Source organism: Sycon ciliatum, chromosome 6 (assembly GCF_964019385.1).
Source record: "Sycon ciliatum chromosome 6, ocSycCili1.1, whole genome shotgun sequence".
In the NCBI taxonomy this organism is placed as follows: Eukaryota; Metazoa; Porifera; class Calcarea; order Leucosolenida; family Sycettidae; genus Sycon; species Sycon ciliatum.
The window spans coordinates 29444676-29464675 of NC_088648.1; the positions used below are offsets into that span (position 1 = coordinate 29444676).

General features: G+C 47.5%; 1 protein-coding gene across 1 annotated transcript in view; it reads right to left on the reverse strand.

Annotated features, from left to right (window-relative positions):
- Nucleotides 1-20000, reverse strand: part of LOC135819848 (CUB and sushi domain-containing protein 3-like) — a 31772-nt gene that overhangs the window by 5208 nt on the left and 6564 nt on the right. Inside the window, exons 3-9 of the mRNA XM_065333127.1 lie at nucleotides 17632-17826; nucleotides 8421-8597; nucleotides 5704-5880; nucleotides 4969-5145; nucleotides 3228-3407; nucleotides 2521-2697; nucleotides 817-1002 (exon numbers count right to left, since the gene is read on the reverse strand). Coding sequence (XP_065189199.1) covers nucleotides 817-1002; nucleotides 2521-2697; nucleotides 3228-3407; nucleotides 4969-5145; nucleotides 5704-5880; nucleotides 8421-8597; nucleotides 17632-17826 — 1269 coding nt within the window. The remainder of the gene's footprint in view (nucleotides 1-816; nucleotides 1003-2520; nucleotides 2698-3227; nucleotides 3408-4968; nucleotides 5146-5703; nucleotides 5881-8420; nucleotides 8598-17631; nucleotides 17827-20000) is intronic.

The following is a 20000-nucleotide window of genomic DNA, read 5'->3' on the forward strand; positions in this document are numbered from 1 at the left end:
CAAGGTGTGCGTGGCAAGAAAGAAATGCATGAGTCATACCATGCAGTAATTACAGTTCTGATCCACATATGTACCACTCAATGTCTACGGTCCGCTCAACATATAAACGAACTCGCATATAGCGAATTTCATGATATAGCGAACCCTTGTCCATGTCCCTGTTTGAACCCATGCGAAACTGACCCTTTATAGCGAACAGGTTTCGTTTATAGCGAACCAAGTCTTGTAGGGCCGCATGTAAACCAAGGGCACTCAATACTGTCTTGGGACACTTGCCAGTCATGACTTGCTGCTTGTATGGTGTGAGTACATTCCTGTTATAACAAACTTCGGCTATAAAGAACTAATTCTCCTGCGCAATGGTGTTTGTTATATCAGGAGTCGACTGTACTTGCAATGGTGTTTGTATTATCAGGAGTCGACTGTACTTGCAATGGTGTTTATATTATCAGGAGTCGACTGTACTTGCAAGACAGCACAGAGAAGGGTGCCAGTCTAGGCTAAATGCACAGTGCATCTGAGGCACATAACGTTAGAGTGCTGCTCACTGAAATCCGATAGCGCCAGTCGCTGCACGTAAGGTCGCGTGCCGTGCAGCCTCGGACCTATGAACGCCGCGATGTGCACTGCTGCGGCGTGCAGACGTGCCTGGTGCAAACAGATTTCACCGAGCAGCACTGCACACTACACTGAGGCCAGTGAACACATTCTGACGGGAAAGTCATTAGGGGAAAGTCCCGTGAGTTGATTCCCGTCAACTGCACTCCTTTGTCTTGTGATTGTGTCTGGAACAAAAAGCCAAAGACAAGGGCTTACGGTTGCAAGTCGTCGGCGGTTTAGACCATTTCTTGTTGCTCTGACAGAACGAATAGCTATGCCCGTTCAGTACGAAGCCTTCCCTGCATCGGAAATGTCGCACGCTGCCCACAACCTTGCCAGGCGAAGGCGGTATGACAACAGAGCCATTGCCTGGAGGAACTGGCCCTCCATCACACTGAATGACTGCACGCAGCATACAACACAAAACACGAGCAGACGACAACAAACTCTCACATTTCTTCAGTTAACAATGATGATGGAGGCGCATAGCCTGCATGGGGTACATGGGGGGGGGGGGGGGAACGTGCACGCCCTAAATATGTCGACCTAGTTAGCATGCACATAATGACCGTGAATGACATGCGCCGGCCAGCCTACACATATGCGGCAGCGCGCACCCCCCCCCCCCCCCCCAAAGGGGAACCCCCCTAAAAGGGGGACCAGCTACACCCCTGTGACGTGTATGCATATGTCACGGCGGTGAAATATTGTTTACATGTAGCTAATACAACTATCATCAATAATATGTGTTCCTGCCTGATGGTTGAACTTGTGAACAGGATCGACATTGTTTGAATTTGTTGTGGACTTTGTCTTTGCTATTTTCATTCTGTCTATTCTCTCACCTTTCTTCTCTCTCACGTCTTCTGTAGAACTGCTTTCCAGTCTGTCTCTCTCTTCTCTCTGCTCTTCTCTCTACTCTTCATCTCAAGAACGTTTCTCTTCTCCATTTCTTCGTTCTTGTTCGTCTCTAAACTTCTCTACTCTCTTTTTCTCTTCGTTTGAATTTCCTTGAACATGACGTGAACATGTGTTTTTTGCGCTTGAACAGTCTTGATTTTATTTTATTTTTTTGCTAAATGTACAGTGCACTGTGCGCTTTCTTCGGTACAGGCTTTTTCTGTTGTGTCCGTGATCTATGCCTATGGCTTCGCTTTCTTGCAGTTTTCACCGCTTCGCTGCGATAGTTTCTGTTTCCTTGAAGGCGAACTGCGATGCCTCCATTTTCGTAGATAGTCTTGGTGCGCGAGGCGCCGAGAGGACCTCGTGGCCTTTATGTTTAGTTTCTTTTCAAAGTTTTTGAGTTTTGAGTTTTTGTTTTTGTTTGTGAATACACTTTATACAGTCTTCAAGCGAGCAGTAGTTTTCGATGTGTGGTCGTGACGTGGGTTGTCCGTATTGCCCTGAACAATATGTCTGTCTGGAAGAGCCAGTGTTTAGGAACCGAAGGAATTTGCTCCCTTCCCGTCAGCGGTCAATACCGGGAATGTGAGAAGAGGCCAAACACAGCAGCTATCATAGGCAAACAACATGGGTGGCAGCATCGTGCTATGCGTGTGCGTATCTCGTTTTAGAGAACTCGGACTAACTGCACAGCGAGTATCCAGGTAGTTTAATTACAGATTCTGTCCATCAGTTTGTCCGCTTCTTTTTATATATTTTTCTTTTCTCTTAATATCAGTGGGACCATTGTCATTAGGTTTAGGCCTGTTTTGGAACTCCACTCTAAATAAAGCCAAACAAACAACAAACAAACAAACAGTTAGCCTATCCGATTATCGATTACAGTTCCAATGATCATTGTTTGTTCCAAATGTGGGGAACAGGCATTCATTTTTCGCCCCTATGAACATTGCAGTCTGGAAGTGAATTGGTAGCTTTCTGATGTGTGTGGCCCACATGCGAACAAAAGGGGCTTACGTTTGCAGGATGGAGATGGCCTGGACCACGTTCCATTCGACTGGCAAACGGTAGATGGATATCCCAGCAGCTCGTAACCAGAGCTGCACTTGAAATTGCGCACGCTAAGGAAGTATGGTGGTCCTGTTGATTGAAGTGACCCATTACTAGGGGCGGACAGATCCGAACAGGTAATGCCTGTAAATGGACACACCCAATCATACATCCAACACATGACATCTTACACCCAATCCATGACATCATACATGTTATAACTGACATCATACATCCGCTACATGACGTCATACATGCAATACCTGACATCATACATCCAATACATGACATACTACACCCAATACATGACATCATATTATGCAATACGTGGCATCATACATCCAATACACGACGTAATACATCCAATACACAACGTCATACATCCAATAAACGACGTCATACATCCAATACACGACGTCATACATCCAATACATTACATCCTATCAGGGTTCTCGCCAAAGTGACATAGAGGGGCGCTGCGCCCTCCTTCACTCTTTGACCGTCCCTTTCAAAATGAACATGCCACCCTTCAGAGTGCGAGCGCCACCTTTTTATTTTCTTGATGAGTACATATCATGTACAAGCAAAGCGTTGTGTGGGTCACAGCATCCTATAATCATCTCCTTTTTACTCTGAAAACCATACTCATGACGGGTTCTTGGTGACAAACTTACGCTCACAAGTGGTAATGTTAGTGTTCCAGCGACCAAGGCTATCACAAACAATCTGGACACCGCCACGCAGCTCGTAACCTTCATTGCACTTGATGAATGCTGTGCTGCCCGGTACGAGGGGTCCGGCTGCAGTCTGAATGCTGGCATAGTTAATGCCAGGCAGAGCCCCGCAGACGTTACCTGCAGGTGAACAGAACACCAATCCATACACCGGCAAATGCAAACCTTCACACTCATGCTTTCCGCATTGGCGTGCTCTTGCTACTTGTGCACAGCTTTGTTAGATAACGGTGCAGGGGCGTCGGACACGGCACGGTCACTACGATATTGACCGTGCCACGTTTTGCCCCAGTTCATCATCATCATCATCATCATCATCATCATCATCATCTGCGTTGCCGAAAAAAATAATAAGTTAAAATAATAAAAAATAATAAACGGCATTATGCAGCTGTGTAAGCAGTAGATGCACAGTGTGACTGCCAGGCATCTCTGTCAGATGCCAACTGGCAATTCTCATGCAGAGACATACCTTGCCCCAGTTGCCCCGTGAATAAGACTTAGTAACAGTTATAATACACTGATTTGGGCAACAAAATTCCAAAAGATTTCGGCTTGGCCACCCCTTCCCCACGAGTAAATTGCATTTCAGGTGGCTGACCGTACCACACTAAAATACCTTATGACGCCCCTGAGGTAGTATGTGAAATTTACCAAAGCAAAGCAGAGGGGAGATTATGCAACTTCACCACACATACAGGTACGCTTGCAGATGTTTGTAACAGAGTGGCTGGCCGTGCCATTCACACAACATTTTTAATGTTATTAGATGATGCCGTTCCTCTACACAATGGCATGGCCCGCAGGTACTCAGAATCGTGGCCATTTGTTCTGCATTGCGTGGACAGCACAGCCTTCAGCCCCCTATCACTGGTCTCACACTGCCGGAACTAAAACAGAGTTCATTTATTAGAGGATCTCCGCGGTAACCAGAATAACCAAGCTGAAAAATTGAAGCAGCTTGCCTTTGGGGTGTACAACAGCCATGCGCAAGAAGTCATTGCACAACTTCAGAACACCTTACAACTGGCCACCACCTCGAAATGGGCCCAAAAACGACTGAAACTTGGACCCAAAGTGAGCGCGGGTACAGCATGCATGAATGACCTAAGAAGAAACCAGCGCCATGGCAACTTACTGCATCCGATCAGTGTTCACATCCATCCCACACAGACCTGTGCCTACATGGATATCCTTGAAAGCAATAGCTAAAGGCCTTGTTCGGATCAAGCAAATCGAAACTTCCTCAAACTTGTTCTGACTTCTCCAGAGCCTTGCTGCTAGTGAAAGTCTGGGGGAGGATTCCTCGTTGTTTGGAGTTGCCACGCTCCAGTTACCACGCTCCAGTGTTTGGCGTGCAGGCATCTGGAGAGGTGCCTGGTGTTGGAGCTTGAGGCAGTGCTTTCTATCCTAGGGTCCCTGATTGACCTACTGCACTCGCCGAAGAAATCCGGCCAATGCTGCATGCATCCTAGACGTCCTTTTCGTACTCAACAGTAATATGTGGAACTGATGGCCGCCTAGGTTTTCCTGGGTGTAGGGAGGGCTCTCCATGTGGTGGTGATGTGAATACTAGTAAGGTGAGGTAAAGTAGGCATGGTGCTAGTTCCTAGGCGCTTCCTCACAGCAGCTCAACAACTACTCCTAAACATCGCTGAGAGAAGAGAGAGAATGTACGTACGTTTGCAAGATGGCGTGGAATGAGACCAGGTTCCATTCGGCTGACAAACCAAGGTGTCGGGACCATCCGCCCGGTATCCGGCATAGCAGACAATCTTGCGAACGTTAGTTACATGATGCCCGCCGCCAATGACCATGCCGTTGATGACGGTCGGGACAGCGGATGGACACTCGATTCCTGCACCATAGCATGTGTGTTTCAGCGTGTGCGAGAGAGTGAGAAAGAGAAAGAGGAAAGAGAAAGAAAAGAGGAAAGAGAGAGAGAGAGAGAGAGAGAGAGAGAGAGGGGGGGGGGGGAGGAGAGAGGGAAAGAGAGACTGAGATAGTTAATCATTCCTATATGATGAGTAATAGTTATGTAGGCATTGAGTTCATCGAATATTCTTCAGTACAATCAATTCAAACAGTCATTATAGGCCCTGCTTCACTCTTCAGCATGAGACAATCCCTTCTCTGAGCGGTGTTACACACACACACCCATATACATGCAAAATACATGCACACACACACACATGCACACACACACACACACACACACACACACACACACACACACACACACACACACACACACACACACACACACACATGCACACACACACACACACACACCTCAGACCTCAGACCTGCCCACCGCAGAAGCAATGATTGCGAACAGCTATGTTAGACATAGCAACTAGTGCTGGTATTACACCATTACGGAGCATAATATTCTACGTGCCCAAAGATGACTCACGTGTGCACGTTGGTGGTGGATGCGACCAAGTCTCGCTTGGAAGACACACAGATGCGCGGGAGCCAACGATCATGAACCCATCATCACACTCAAACGAAGTTGTGCCAAATATTTCAACTGAAATGTTGGCAATCTGTCCATCCTGAGGCGCCACAAGCGTTTTCTTGCATGTAGACCCTAAAACAGAATGTACATACAATAGTCATGGCCTACAATCATTATTATTCCATTCTAGTTGAACCAAAGAACCAACGTACCTCGCTTTGCTTTGCTAGCAACAAGTAAACTTAGGTCCTTTCGTTCTTTTAAAAAGATTCAATTTCTTGTGCGAGGTTTGAGTTCCCAACCATATCAGTGTCACCTTGCGTCTACACGGCATTGTCTAGTTTGCACACGAAAGTTTATAATGGCCATGGCTCAGTACTGTTTCCTCTGAGACAAAAAATCCGATAATACTCATGAACAGTACTGTAAAGGCCATTATTCTAACGCGTAAACGCATCAATGGCATGGAAAGGGTTAATAACGAGAGAGCTTAGAAGCTCAGGGTCCGACGCTATGCTTTTTTTGCCTAGCTCATCGTGCATGTGAACTGATGGAAATGGTTTTTTTTCCTTTGATTGGCTACATCATTGTATTGCAAAAACGTTTCAAATTTCAATCAGTTTGAATATGAGCTAGGCAAAAGTATTTGCAGAATTTATTGCGGATTGTTAGTTTTCTCTCACTTCATCCACTTTTGGTTTGCTCCTTCTTTTCCTGTTTATCTCCATATAATCGGATTTTCTGGCCTTTTTGTAGTAATACATTGACCTGTTGAGCCAATGAGGTAAAATCATATCCCATACAATACGATACAATACAATAATACAATAATGTCCTTACCTTGATAGTGTGCTTGTGCTAAAACTGTTGCTGACGTCCGAATGCATGGCGCCCCTCGGTAGGTGGGCCACCTTGGGACAACGGAACTGCAGCATGTCCGCAAACAGGCCTACGCCTCCTTTTCGGCGCCCCTCGGTAGATGGGCCACCTCGGGACAACGGAACTGCAGCATGTCCGCGAACAGGCCTACGCCTCCTTTCAACAATCGACTTGGTAGAGCGGTGGGCGTGGGTTGACTGCGCTTGTATATCTTTGAAGCCCACATGCACTTGGAGTGCGCTTATAACTACGTGTCTGAATAGCGGTGTCGTTAGGTCTTGCCATGTGAACACAATAATAGAAAAGCTGCCAGGATCGCTTTTCTAAATAGACACTGGGTTCTACAAGAGACTGGGCTTAGAGATAACACGGTACTGTAAATATACAAAATTTCGGCGCTGCAAAATTTCGGCACTTCACGATTTTTGACATTTCGGCGGCGATGTATTTCCGGCGTGGGGTAGAGGGCACGGTATAGTGTGACAGATGCTGTGAAAAATTTCATCGGCGTTTTAATTTAGGCGTTTTGGGTCGGTGCCGACTATAGCCGAAATTAAATAGCTGCCGAAAATTTGTATATTTACAGTATACGGTGTTGTACGGTGGTGTACGGTGTTGTACGGTAAAATGATGTCGTGCAGCATGTCGTAAAACAATACGATGAAATTGTGGAAGGAAGGAGCAACCGCTAGGGAACGATCACCATTACAACAGTCTTATTGTGAGTGATAATCAGGCCAAGTTTCTGAAGATCAGTAGCGAGTGCTATCTCGAGCATTATGTTAGTATTACAAAAGCATAGACAGGATGCATATTACAGGCCCCAAGTTGCTGAAGATCAGTAGCCATTGCTGATGCCTTCGGACAGGATAGGAGACTGTAAAGGTATGTAATGTGCTCCACGTTATATTATGCTATCGGCCTACATGCGCTTCCGGGCTGGTCGACAGGCGGGCCAGCCAGCCTGCTAGTGGGATCTCGGCCTTGCACACGAATCCACACAAAACCTGTTGTGCGTTCACATGTTTTTCAAGCGGGCTGGCCCAGGGAGGCGGGATCCCGTCCCAAGTAGCCCTTTCCCAAAGGTGCTCTTTTAATTCGCACTTAGTGCTTTTCGCGTCCCTCAAAATATGCTGAAAAAGTGCTCTTTTTTCAGTGAAAACAGGCAAAAAGTGCTCTTTTTTAAGTGAAGGATAGCCGTGATACATGTTCAGATACGAACCCAAGCTGAGAAATGAATACGCGCTCTTCCATTTATGGGTCCACGAAAGGCAAAACAGGAAGTAAAGTTCGAAAAACCCACTTTTTACAGCATTCTGCAAACCGGCTACAAGCTTCACCAACTTGTTGCCCTGTACCTTCGGGGTCCAGATTACAGAGGTATAAGTGCACTAGTAACAGGAAAAGTACTGGTATATAACCCCCCGAGAGTGTGCAACCCACGATACCCTTTCTATGGGGTTCGCCGACGGCGAAAACTCACATCACATGGTGTAGGGTCGCAGTTGTAACTTGTACGTTTCCAGCCCGTTTTTAGCGAGCAGCGGAGTAATGAAAGAAGCACTCTCTGACAGAAACTCACTGCGCATATGCAAATCCCCGGCATGATCATGGCAGATATTCGGATTGCGCGCATGCTATCCTTCGTTTGTACACAGTACGAAACGTACCTGAGACACGTGATGTGAGTTTTCGCCGTCGGAGATCCCATATGCAGAGTGGCACACTCTTGGTGGCTTATACGCCCTTGATATTTGTGTTGTGTAACCTATGCTTGAACAGCTTTGACTTACGAATGCACGTTGGCTCAGGGCCAAGCCAGCTCTGGGTAGCTAAGCACACCGTGCTTGTGAGGCCCACAAGGCGGTAGCCACTGTCGCAGCTGTATTGGCGTGAGGTGAACACGTCCATCGAACCGTTCGCCACGCTACCGTATTGTGGAGCGACAGGGTCCCTGCCACAGGTTTTTACTGCACACAACACCGACGAAAGCAGACCAGCCAACAGCAGACACACATGTTGCGCATTTGCAAACGCTAGAATGACGGTATGGTGTTGTCAAAACGTCGACTTACATCTTGAGTGATAAATAACATGTCAACCCCCGCCCCCGCATGAGATGACAATGTTACGGCAGGAACAGGACATTCAGGGTATCAAGCATGCACGAAGACACAACATTATTTGGGCATCTGTGTACTATTTTGAAGAAACAATATTGTGCATCCAAATAGCAGCGGTGGTGGAGATATTCATTCTAGCAAGTTAAAGACAAGACAGTACTGCCAAACTATTACATTATAGAATTGAGAGTACCCCATATAATTGCAACTTATGGGTCCTTGCATCTTCAGTAAGTCTGGTTATAACTTATGATGACATATTGGTCTACAGTCCGTTCATAAAAAAGATGATAATCCTTGCTTTCGGTCATAAATGGGTCAAATTTTGAGCTTTTTCACAATTTGTTTCGACAATTCCCCATGGAATGCTCTTCCAGTTTTGTTTCTGAAGTCTATTTCTCCAAATAGCAAGCCGTAACGAGAATAGAGTTTCGGCCAGGTTTTGTGCCCAAAGCACTGAATTTGGGAAAAAAAACAAGAAAATCCAGGCCGTTCACCCCATTGGCATAACAGTACATTGTGCAGTTCGAACCGCAATTGAGGTACCTCTATGGACCTTTTCAAGTTTCAAAACTCGCGGCACTGCACCGCGTACGACAGAATCACGAAAAATCACCGAAATAATGCAGAAGCTGGCCAGAGCCAGCGCTTATCCGCTTTTCCTGAATGGACTGTAGAGACTATCTACTAACAAGACAGTGAGCAATTGCAATAAAAGTTCAGCTTTGCCTCCGTGTTCACTGAAGTGTTAACTACATCTACTGCTGATGCCATGGCAACCAGCGCTTTGGCCGAGTGGTTGTGGGCTTTCCTACGAAAAAAAAAACCCCGATACTGTACAACTTTTCCAGCCACAGAGTTCACTTTTGAAGCCTACGATCAAATTATAAAAGCAGAAGAGTAACATGATAGGCAAGAGTGAACAAGATCATGCTCGGAGCTGTTCGGTGCGTTTTATGTCCCCATGACATCGAGACCTCAGGTCGGCTGAGGGCAAACAGCCCCACCTTCACTATGCTCCCACTATGCAATTTTTTGTCTTTGCCTGCGAGCTGTGATCATACATGTTACACTAGTCAGAACAACAGATGGCCTGATCAGTCACACATAGTCATATACATATTTAAACAAACGGCGAGGAGACAATAATTTGATAACCGCAATCAATAAGATGAGCTAAACCGACATTTGTGTACTTTATTCATGCAATGTAAAACGGTGGAGACGATGTGCAATAAAACGATGAAAATATTTTCGCAGTGGTGATGGTTGTGTGAAGGAGGGTCTAGTCGGCTAAAAAGAGCGCAGTGTAATGGTGGAGGTGACTCGACATTTTCTTCAATGGCCGAGAGCTCTGTCGCACCCTGTACTTGGTCCGCGTCAGCGATATTGTCGCTTATCTTTCAGCTTTGTTTATATGTCGCCAATGCTTACTTGGCAGCCCATTTCATCCCAATTTTGGTAAGCAAGTTAGTTTGCTAGTACCTGAAAGGTCTAGCTAGAGTTCGAGTGGATTTCGAGAGCGACAGGTGGGTGATTCTGATTGATACAGCGCCGCATCAAAATAGATTATCTTGTTACGCTGTGCAGGCAAGAGCAGCGCAAGCCACAAGAAAGTAATCGGCTACTCGGAATCAGCTCCATTTTGCTGAACGGCCGAGATCGCTCACCTCAGAGATCGCTCATCAAGCTGAGATCGCAGCTCCCTTACCTCCAGCTCTATTATGATCACACCATAGCAGTTCAGAACAAGACAAAAGGGGAACTGTTGACTTCAAGATCAAAGCTAGAACGTCGAACTAGAACGACAGAGAAGCTCAGCAGCACAACGGAAAAGCATGCGCGGCTGATACAACTTAGAGTAGAGGAGTAGAAAGATAATGATCTATCACGTGAGGTAGCTCACTAGTACGGATATCACATCCCTCCACCATTAGATGAGGAACACATAAGCAATAGTATGAGAAATGAGTTCACTATAATTTGTTGCTGATACGAGAAGCGAGTTCAATGTAACACACTAAGGAACTGCAAATATCAACAGAGAGCTGAACGCAAAACCCAGCAGGTCTGCAGTTACAAGTTCATACGATCAGGGGACTTCCTTGAGCGTGTAGACCTGCGCAGATTAGAGCTAGGAGAATTAACAGAGATAGCAGAAGACTGAGTAGAAGATTCAGCAGAAGGTGCAGCAAATGCAGAAGAGGATAGCGATGTTGATTCCACATCCTGGCGGCTGGCGGCAACCTCTGGCTGTGACGGCTGTGGTGATTCGGCATCTGCCTGTGACGGCGGCTGTGCAGTTGCCAAAGTTGAAGTTGAAGTCGATGGCGGTGATGACCGGTCGGATATGCCTGCACTCTCGGGTAGCATTTCTCCTCCCTCGGACGGAAGACGGCGTCTAATGTGATCAGCATGGCGCTTCCATATGCGACCATCATCCAGACGTACAGTAAATGTGGCTGGACCAAGACATTCTTCCAGCACACCAGGCATAATTTAGGCGTCGATGTGAAGTTAATCACCCAAACAGCATCACCACAACAGAGATCCGACGCCCGAGCTGTGCGACGGTCAACAGCAGCACCTTGCCTGTTCAAGACACGTGCTGATGTATCTGGAAACGTCAGGTCAAGACGAGAACGTGGCGTGCGTTTCATAAGCAGCTGAAATGGTGACTGGCCTGTTGTTGACTGAGGCGTTAAGCGATAATGAAACAGAAAGCGGTGTAACCGTGACGCTAGGTCTCCACCAGCACCTGACAATTTCTTCAAGCCGGATTTGACTGTTTGAACTGCTCGTTCAGCAAGACCGTTGCTTGCTGGGTGGTAGGGTGAAACCAAGGTATGCTTGATACCGTTACTTGAGCAGAATTGTTGAAACTCCGAGCTGGTGAACACTGAGCCATTATCCGAGACAAGCTGTTGCGGAAGACCATGTGTAGCGAAACACTCACGAAGCTTGCCAATGGTAGCTGTCGACGTAGCAGATGGAACGGCGTGCACGTCGATGTACTTGCTGTGGCTGTCGACGATCACAAGTAGCATCTTGCCTTCCACAGGGCCTGCATAATCAATGTGCAGTCGGGTCCAGGGTTTGCCTGGCCACTCCCAGGGATGCAATGGCTGTAGTGCTGGAGACTTCTGGGTTGCTTGACATGGCTCACAGCTGCGGACCTTGAGTTCAATTTCGGCATCGATCGATGGCCACCAGACGTAGCTGCGGGCGAGCGACTTCATTCTGGTTATGCCGGGATGGCTGAAATGTAACTCTTCCAGTAACTTTTCTCGGCCTTGGGGCGGAATGACAACGCGAGACCCCAACAGTAAGCACCCATCGATGATGGAGAGTTCACTTCGACGACGGTAGTACACTTGGTAATCACTATGCACGTCGTTAGGCCAGCCTTCCTGGACGTACTTAAGAACTAATGCAAGCACTGGATCACGGCGAGACCATTGCGCAACGCTCGATGATGTTACGGGAGTTCCGTCCAAAACAGTCATTGACAAAACTGTTTCAGCCGGCACGGGAACCTGGAATTCTGGCGTTGGTGCCGGCAGACGACTGAGACCATCAGCGTTTCCATTCGATTTGCCGGGCTTGTACTGTAGCTCATAGTCATAGTTGGCTAACATCAGCGCCCAACGCTGAATACGACCGCTGGCCATAGCAGGAACGGGCCGACACTCGCTGAACAAACCCAGCAGAGGTTTGTGGTCTGTTTGAAGAGTGAATGATTGGCCATACAGGTACTTGTGGAATCGCTTGACAGCGAAAACCATGGCGAGGCCTTCCTTCTCAATCTGTGCGTAGTTTCGTTCTGCTGACGACAGGGTACGCGATGCGAAGATTACCGGATGCTCCTCGCCATTGACAACATGCGACAAAACTGCACCAATGCCGTACGGTGAGGCGTCACAGCTCACAATAATTGGTAGTTTAGGGTCGTAATGCACACGGACGGGTGAGTCAATGAGCAGCTTCTTGCTACTCTCGAATGCGGACTGTTGACGATGAGACCAGTCCCAACTCTTGAAAGACAATAGTTCATACAACGGAGCAAGTACTGAGCTCAGGTTAGGAATGAACTTGTGGTAGTAGTTGATTAGTCCGAGGTAGCTTCTCAGCTCTTGGACGTCGGTAGGAGCCCTTGCATCAATGACATCTTGCACTTTCTCCTTGGTGGGCTTAATTCCAGATGTATCGATGATGTGACCTAAGAATGTCACAGAGGACCTTGCAAATGAACATTTGGTGCGGTTCAAACGCAATCCAGCTGCGTTGAGACGTTCCAGAACCATGTTCAGATGTTTGTCGTGTTCTTCACGAGTTGTGCCAGAGACAAGAATGTCATCCAAGTAGATCACGACCATTGGTATTCCAGCTAGCAATTGGTCGAGCGTACGTTGAAATATGCTCGGGGCCGAAGACACACCAAAAGGCAGTCGGTTGTACACAAACAGTCCCTTCGTGGTGTTGATGGTGGTAAGAAGTTTAGACTGTTCATCCAGTGGTAATTGGAGATAAGCTTGACTGAGGTCCAGCTTGGTGAAGCAACAGCCATTAGCAAGTTTCACGTACAAATCCTCTATGTTCGGCAATGGGTACTTATCTGTCTTGGCTGCCTGGTTAACAGTGCACTTGTAATCACCACAGATGCGGACTTGGCCATTGCTCTTGAGGACTGGCACAATCGGTGCTGCCCACTCAGCGAATTCGACTGGCTGAATGACATTGTTGTCGACTAGTTTGTCCAGCTCCTTCTCCACGGCAGACTATAGAGCATAAGGCACAGAGCGAGCTTTCAGGAAGCGAGGTCTAGCATTGTGGTCGACTGCAAGCTTGACACTGCCGTGCTTCCAGGTGCCTAGTCCGGGCTTGAAAACATCAGGATGCTTGCTCAGGAGGTCACTGCTCAGATCTCCGGTGACATTGAAGACTCGGTTCCAGTTGAGCTTTAGCGTCTGCAGCGCGTCTCTACCCAACAGATTCGGACCAGAACCCTCGACGACAAACATGGTCAGCTGAGCCGAGTTCTTCGCATGACGGGCATTGCAGATGAGACGACCAATAACTGGTATGATCTTGCCAGCATACGACCTAAGGCTCGGCAGGTCATTCGTCTCCAGACTGGGGAGTTGCTGCTTGGTATCTTTCGACGCCAGTGTCTGGTACTCCGCTTTGTTGATTATTGTTACTGCCGCTCCGGTGTCTATCTCAAACACAACAGGGGTGCCAGCCAGACTCACACTACACATATAAGGATCCACGTTGGAACGCACATGACCAGAGCAACTGGTGTGGTGCAGCTCCGCACTGTATTCCGCCCTCTGGTCAGGTGATGCGGAAAACTGATGCACAGCCTTCGACCGGCATACCTTTGAGAAATGATTCGACCTGCTGCAGGACTTGCACGTCTTGCCCCATGCTGGGCAATCCGAGCGGTTGTCGTGCCATTTCCCCCCGCATCCGCTACATTTGCGAACGGCCTTACTGGAAGGACTGGGCTGGTCACGACTTGATGGGTGTCGCCTCTCCACTTTATGGACTTGGGGATGTTCAGGCTTGCTGAAGCTGCTGGCCCCGGCCATGGCTGCCACAGACGACATCGTGACTTCCACTGAACGTGCATAAGTAAGGAGGTCTGCCAACGACATGCTGCTCTCCATGAAAGCCTTTTCACGTACCTTCGACGACACACAGTGCTGTACGACCTGAGACTTTAGCTCTGTGTCCATATCTGCAAATTGACAGTGCTTGCCCAAACGCCTAAGACGAGTTACGTAGCTATCAAGGGTCTCCGACTGAGATTGTTTCTCACGACGGAACAAGTAGACCTCGTATTCCCTGTTGCGCTTCGGACTGAAGTGAGCCGTCAGAGCATCCTTCAAGTCGTCGTAACTTGTAATGCTACTGCTGTCAAAGGTGAGGTAGACGTCAAACACGTCCTCACCGCCACCGTGCAAGAGCTGGGCTCTCTGCCGCTCGTCTTCCGTGATGTTTGCTGCAATCAAATAATTATCGAAACGAGCCAGCCATTTCTCCCAACGAGGGCCAACCGACTCAGGCGGTTCCAGATCAAACGGGTTCAATGATTTTACTGTGCTCATCGTGGCAGCTGAATCAAGGACTTCGTCGCCAAATATTATAATCACACCATAGCAGTTCAGAACAAGACAAAAGGGGAACTGTTGACTTCAAGATCAAAGCTAGAACGTCGAACTAGAACGACAGAGAAGCTCAGCAGCACAACGGAAAAGCATGCGCGGCTGATACAACTTAGAGTAGAGGAGTAGAAAGATAATGATCTATCACGTGAGGTAGCTCACTAGTACGGATATCACAAGCTCCTCGCTCGGAGTATCCAGCGCGTCGTGGAGATTTGCAAGTACATGTACTGTACGCGTCGTCGTCGTTCAAAATAAAATCTTGCAAAGAACGGCGTCTGATTTGAACCACACAGGCTGTCGTGCTGCCCAGGCGAAGTCCTATAGAGAAGGCGACCGTCACGATCGACTTCTCTTTAGAAAATAGCCAGGCAGCGGAGAGGAAGAGAGATGAGCTTGCAAAAGCAAGAGAGTCAATCCCGAGCAAAAATATTTGTCGCCAGCGCCGAGAGCAGCGACGCGGAGGACCGAAAAAAGTAGGAACCCTTCCTTGGACCATAAATTCCTCGCAGCTAGTTGTCATTATATACCTTACCGTCCATCGTACCACGTTTTATCACTTCAAGTGCACGCGTTCATGTCCAAAGTCTAAGATCAGATTGTCGAAAGATAAGCAACAATATTGCTGACGCGGACCAAGTACTAAGAAAATATTTTCATCGTTTTATTGCACATCGTCTCCACTGTTTTACATTGCATGAATAAAGTACACAAATGTCGGTTCAGCTCGTCTTATTGATTGTGGTTATTAGGGGTGCGCGGATTATGCTCGCACGCAACCGATATTATGCTTTCGGGCATTTCCCGCGGAACTTCGAAAGTATTCTCCCAAAACATCGAAAAAATTCTCCAGAATTCCCCCCAAAAAAAGAACCCCAGCACGAATCGTGCCTTGCGCATGCTCTTTAGTATGCAAAATGGACGGTCAGGCACGTGATCACTGCATGCAGGATCTACATCTGACTGTACACAGCTACTATGTCGTGTCCGGGTATTGCTGCATGTACATGTACGTGCGTCCATGGATGCGCGCTTGTTCTCTGGCAGGTCAAAATTGACAGAATTCCCCCAAAACTCTTCTGAAGGTCAATGGATCTGGCAAAAGATCGATAGAATTCCCCTAAACTTCCCAAATTTTCTCGACGATAGTATTCCCAAATTATTCCGGGAATAATCCGCGCACCCCTAGTGGTTATCATATACATGTATGTATATCAATCAGCACAGCATGCAACAGAATTAATGTCAGTACAATTTTCAACTTTACCCGGTCATAACTTAGGTCTACTTCGCTTGATTTTCACAATCTAGGGCTCGTTGGAAAGCTCTTGACAGGAGCAATGCCAGGATACCAAGCTCCATTATGAAGCCGCCACAAATCAGGCATGGTAACACAAAAAAGTCATCTCCAAGCCTAACTTACAAAAGTATGCAAGCAAATTCGTCCCATCAACACCATTCTACTCTCCTTCATCGCAGAACGCTCATATTTTTCGAGGCGATTCAAACTTCGACCAGCTACGTCGGTATGATGTGCTCAGTTGCTCAAAGGCCACACGTAGAAGGGAGTTTTCCCCAAAAATGGCGAAGAAATCGATCAAAAATTCGAATTTGCCGAGATAAGAATACGGCGCACGATATTTCTGGAGTCCGACATTATAACTCTTCGGCGATTGTTGCGTAGGACAGCTTGGAGTTTTCGCTACCATCTAGGGTAGACCCTTCGATTGTTGAATTTGCACCAGAAACGATGGAGGTATGAAGGTTTTAGTCATCCGGGATAATTCGATTGAAATCCGTACGGCGGACAAAACTTCGTTTTTCCGTAAAAAAAATACGGACAAATACGGGCGGTTGGCGACAATGCATCCTCCACCCTGGCATAATCAGGCATGGTGGTGGCATGGCACGAGTGAGACTTCTCTAAGCTGGTTGTGTTTCTGAACACAATACCGTATTTCCCCGTAAGTTCGTACGTACTAACTTTCGAACTTAGCAGCCACATGAGTACTAACTTTCGGGGGTGATACTACCTTTCGGGGAGTGCTTTTTTATCGGGGGTAAATGACACGCAGTGGGAAGCCTGCGCAACTCTAGTGTCCGTGCATATGATGGATGTACTGTACGGTGTCTGTACATGTAGGACGGGTACGAACTTACTATCTTTCGGGGGGAACTGTCTTTCGGGGTGATAACCTCGGCAGTGGAAAGTGTATTTTTTAAAGGGGGTGCTAAGTCATTGGGGAGAACTTACTTACGGGGAAATACGGTAGTAAGCTGGTGGTAACACAGATGTGCGAACTTTACTTTCTTATTGAGGATGTAATCGCAAAGCCCCTATCATGCTAACTCTTGCAAATTCTGACTCTCCAGTAAATTTTAATAAAGCTGGACAAAGCACAGATAATTATTTTGTAAGCATGTCGCTAGCTACAAGCGAGGGTCCCTGGTTCGAGTCCTGGTGGTGACAGTCAATTTTTTCTTCAGACTTTTCCCGTTTGTCTCTTTCCCTCAAACTAGTGAAGCAGTAAACCTTTGGGTTTTTCTTTTCTTTTCAATCTTAATCCTTGGCTCTCCATCCAAGTCGGAACTGAAAGAATTCGCCCGGGGATAAGTGTTCTCCCTAATGTTCTCCCTAATAGCATCCGCAATTGATTTCTCCAGGTATGGAAAATACATTACTAGGTCAAAATGGGTTGATGGATACGTACAGGAACAACTTGGCGGATTCCACCCTAAAGAGTTGGGAATACACTTGATATTTGCAGATGCTGCCCCGCCATCCAGCTTGTAACCGATGTTGCACTCCACTATAGCGTCAACTTGTCCTGGTAGGGCACCTTGCGGGGAGGCGATGCTGACGACCATTGCATTGGAAATACTGGGAAGTTGGCAATCGGTTACACCTGGGAATAATAATAACACCAGATAGAATATGAATGCAGTGGTGGTCAGTACAGGCTTAGGAGATACTACAAGATCAAGTATAGGCATGTTGTGGAATTTCCCCCCGCTCCCCGCCACACAACCACTCTCCGACTCATCCACGCGGGCAAGAGGACGACACAGTTTCTTGAATAAGATCTCTTGGAATAAATAACTAACTGGTGGGCGGGAGAACGGGGGAGAAAAGACAAAGAAATAATAAACAACCAACAGTTATAAAACAGAGAAAAGGGCGAACACATCGAAACGACCAATCAGGGACTAATACGTACAGAACACATGGCCAAGGCCAAGACAACCAGACCACGGACGAATCACACATGACTCTCATTCCCAGACCAAACTAGCACTGCGCATGTACAGCATTCACTTGACAGTCACTCTCACACAGACGGAAGCACATCCTCACTCTCTGACAACGCGTACTCTTGCATGCACCACATACCATAAACGTCACACATCACACCATACTCGCGCGTACACTTAGACCATATATGACATTCAGACACTGGACTCCACAAGACAAGAACCAAATACAACGACATGCGTAAATCATAGTCGTAATACAAATTCGCAACATAGCCCTCCCCTCCGGCGAGAGTCGACCTCGACTCTCAGAACAAACGAAAAAGATCAGAGAAAAGAAACAAGGGGAAACACAACCAAACGATAAGACAACGGAATGCTGTGGCCAGAGATGTGTGATCCGAGTTGGAATAGGAAGCCTTCACGGGTGCAGAATCTTGGGAAATCTGCGTATGGCAACCTTGTACGGCTTGGCCAGTCCGTTGTTGTTCCAGGTATGGTGCGCCAAGCAGGGCAAAAAAACGAAACACAGGTACAGCAGCATTCGATCAGTACATGGTAAACATAGGAACAGCAGGCATGTAGGGTTAAACGAACAGTGAGGACAGTATAGACGAAACAAATTACTATGGCTGCCAGTACGCAAAGAAAAAACCAGGAACTCGAAAACGCAGGGACCCCGCCTGCCAAAAACCCTTCAACTTACCCACCCTGGCCGGCACAAGTCGGTACCGCCAGCTAAAAAATACCCGCAAGGCAAACCATGAGAACGCAGGGATCCCCCCCCCCCCCCCAGCTCACCTGGTAGGCCGTGGCTCACCATGATCGGGCGCCCACCACGGCAAAGTGGGGAGACCCGCAAGTCGACACAAAACGAAAAAATACGCTCACTGAAAGACTACCCCAGCTATGAACCAAGTGTATCCTCGTAACCAAGAAAACTGGCCAGTACAAAACACCGCAAATATACGCTCACTGACTCGAAAAAAACACGTTCACTGAAAGCATAACCCATGGCGGGTGGAGTACTACGACGCTCGACACAAACAGAATCGCCCACACAAGGTAAAAGACCGACTACCGAGATTGTGAAAATATTATAAACAGAACGACGTGGAAACACTCGGGACCTGAGCCCTTCTGGGAAGTAATACATTATACTGGACATATCATCTCCGAAGGCTTTCACATGCAACAATTAGACTAGTACGACAACAACGACATCCCGTTCCGGGAGCGACTCACCCGGAATGCGTCCGCCTGACGAACGACCACCCGCATCATCGCCAATGAGAAGCCGATGAGAAGCCTGGTTGACGGCTGCGTGACGAACAACCCTCCAATCCATAATATCTTGTCTCCAAAACGAGAAACGAAAAACGCGCAAGGGCATGGCCCAAAAAGAATAGACAAAACGAAAACAAAAGGGAACGGCGAGCACAAACTACTGGTGGTGAAGGAGAATCGTGGGTTCGAGCCAATCACCACGTCGGGCGCCAATGTTGTGGAATTTCCCCCGCTCCCCGCCACACAACCACTCTCCGACTCATCCACGCGGGCAAGAGGACGACACAGTTTCTTGAATAAGATCTCTTGGAATAAATAACTAACTGGTGGGCGGGAGAACGGGGGAGAAAAGGCAAAGAAATAATAAACAACCAACAGTCATAAAACAGAGAAAAGGGCGAACACATCGAAACAACCAATCAGGGACTAATACGTACAGAACACATGACCAAGGCCAAGACAACCAGACCACGGACGAATCACACATGACTCTCATTCCCAGACCAAACTAGCACTGCGCATGTACAGCATTCACTTGACA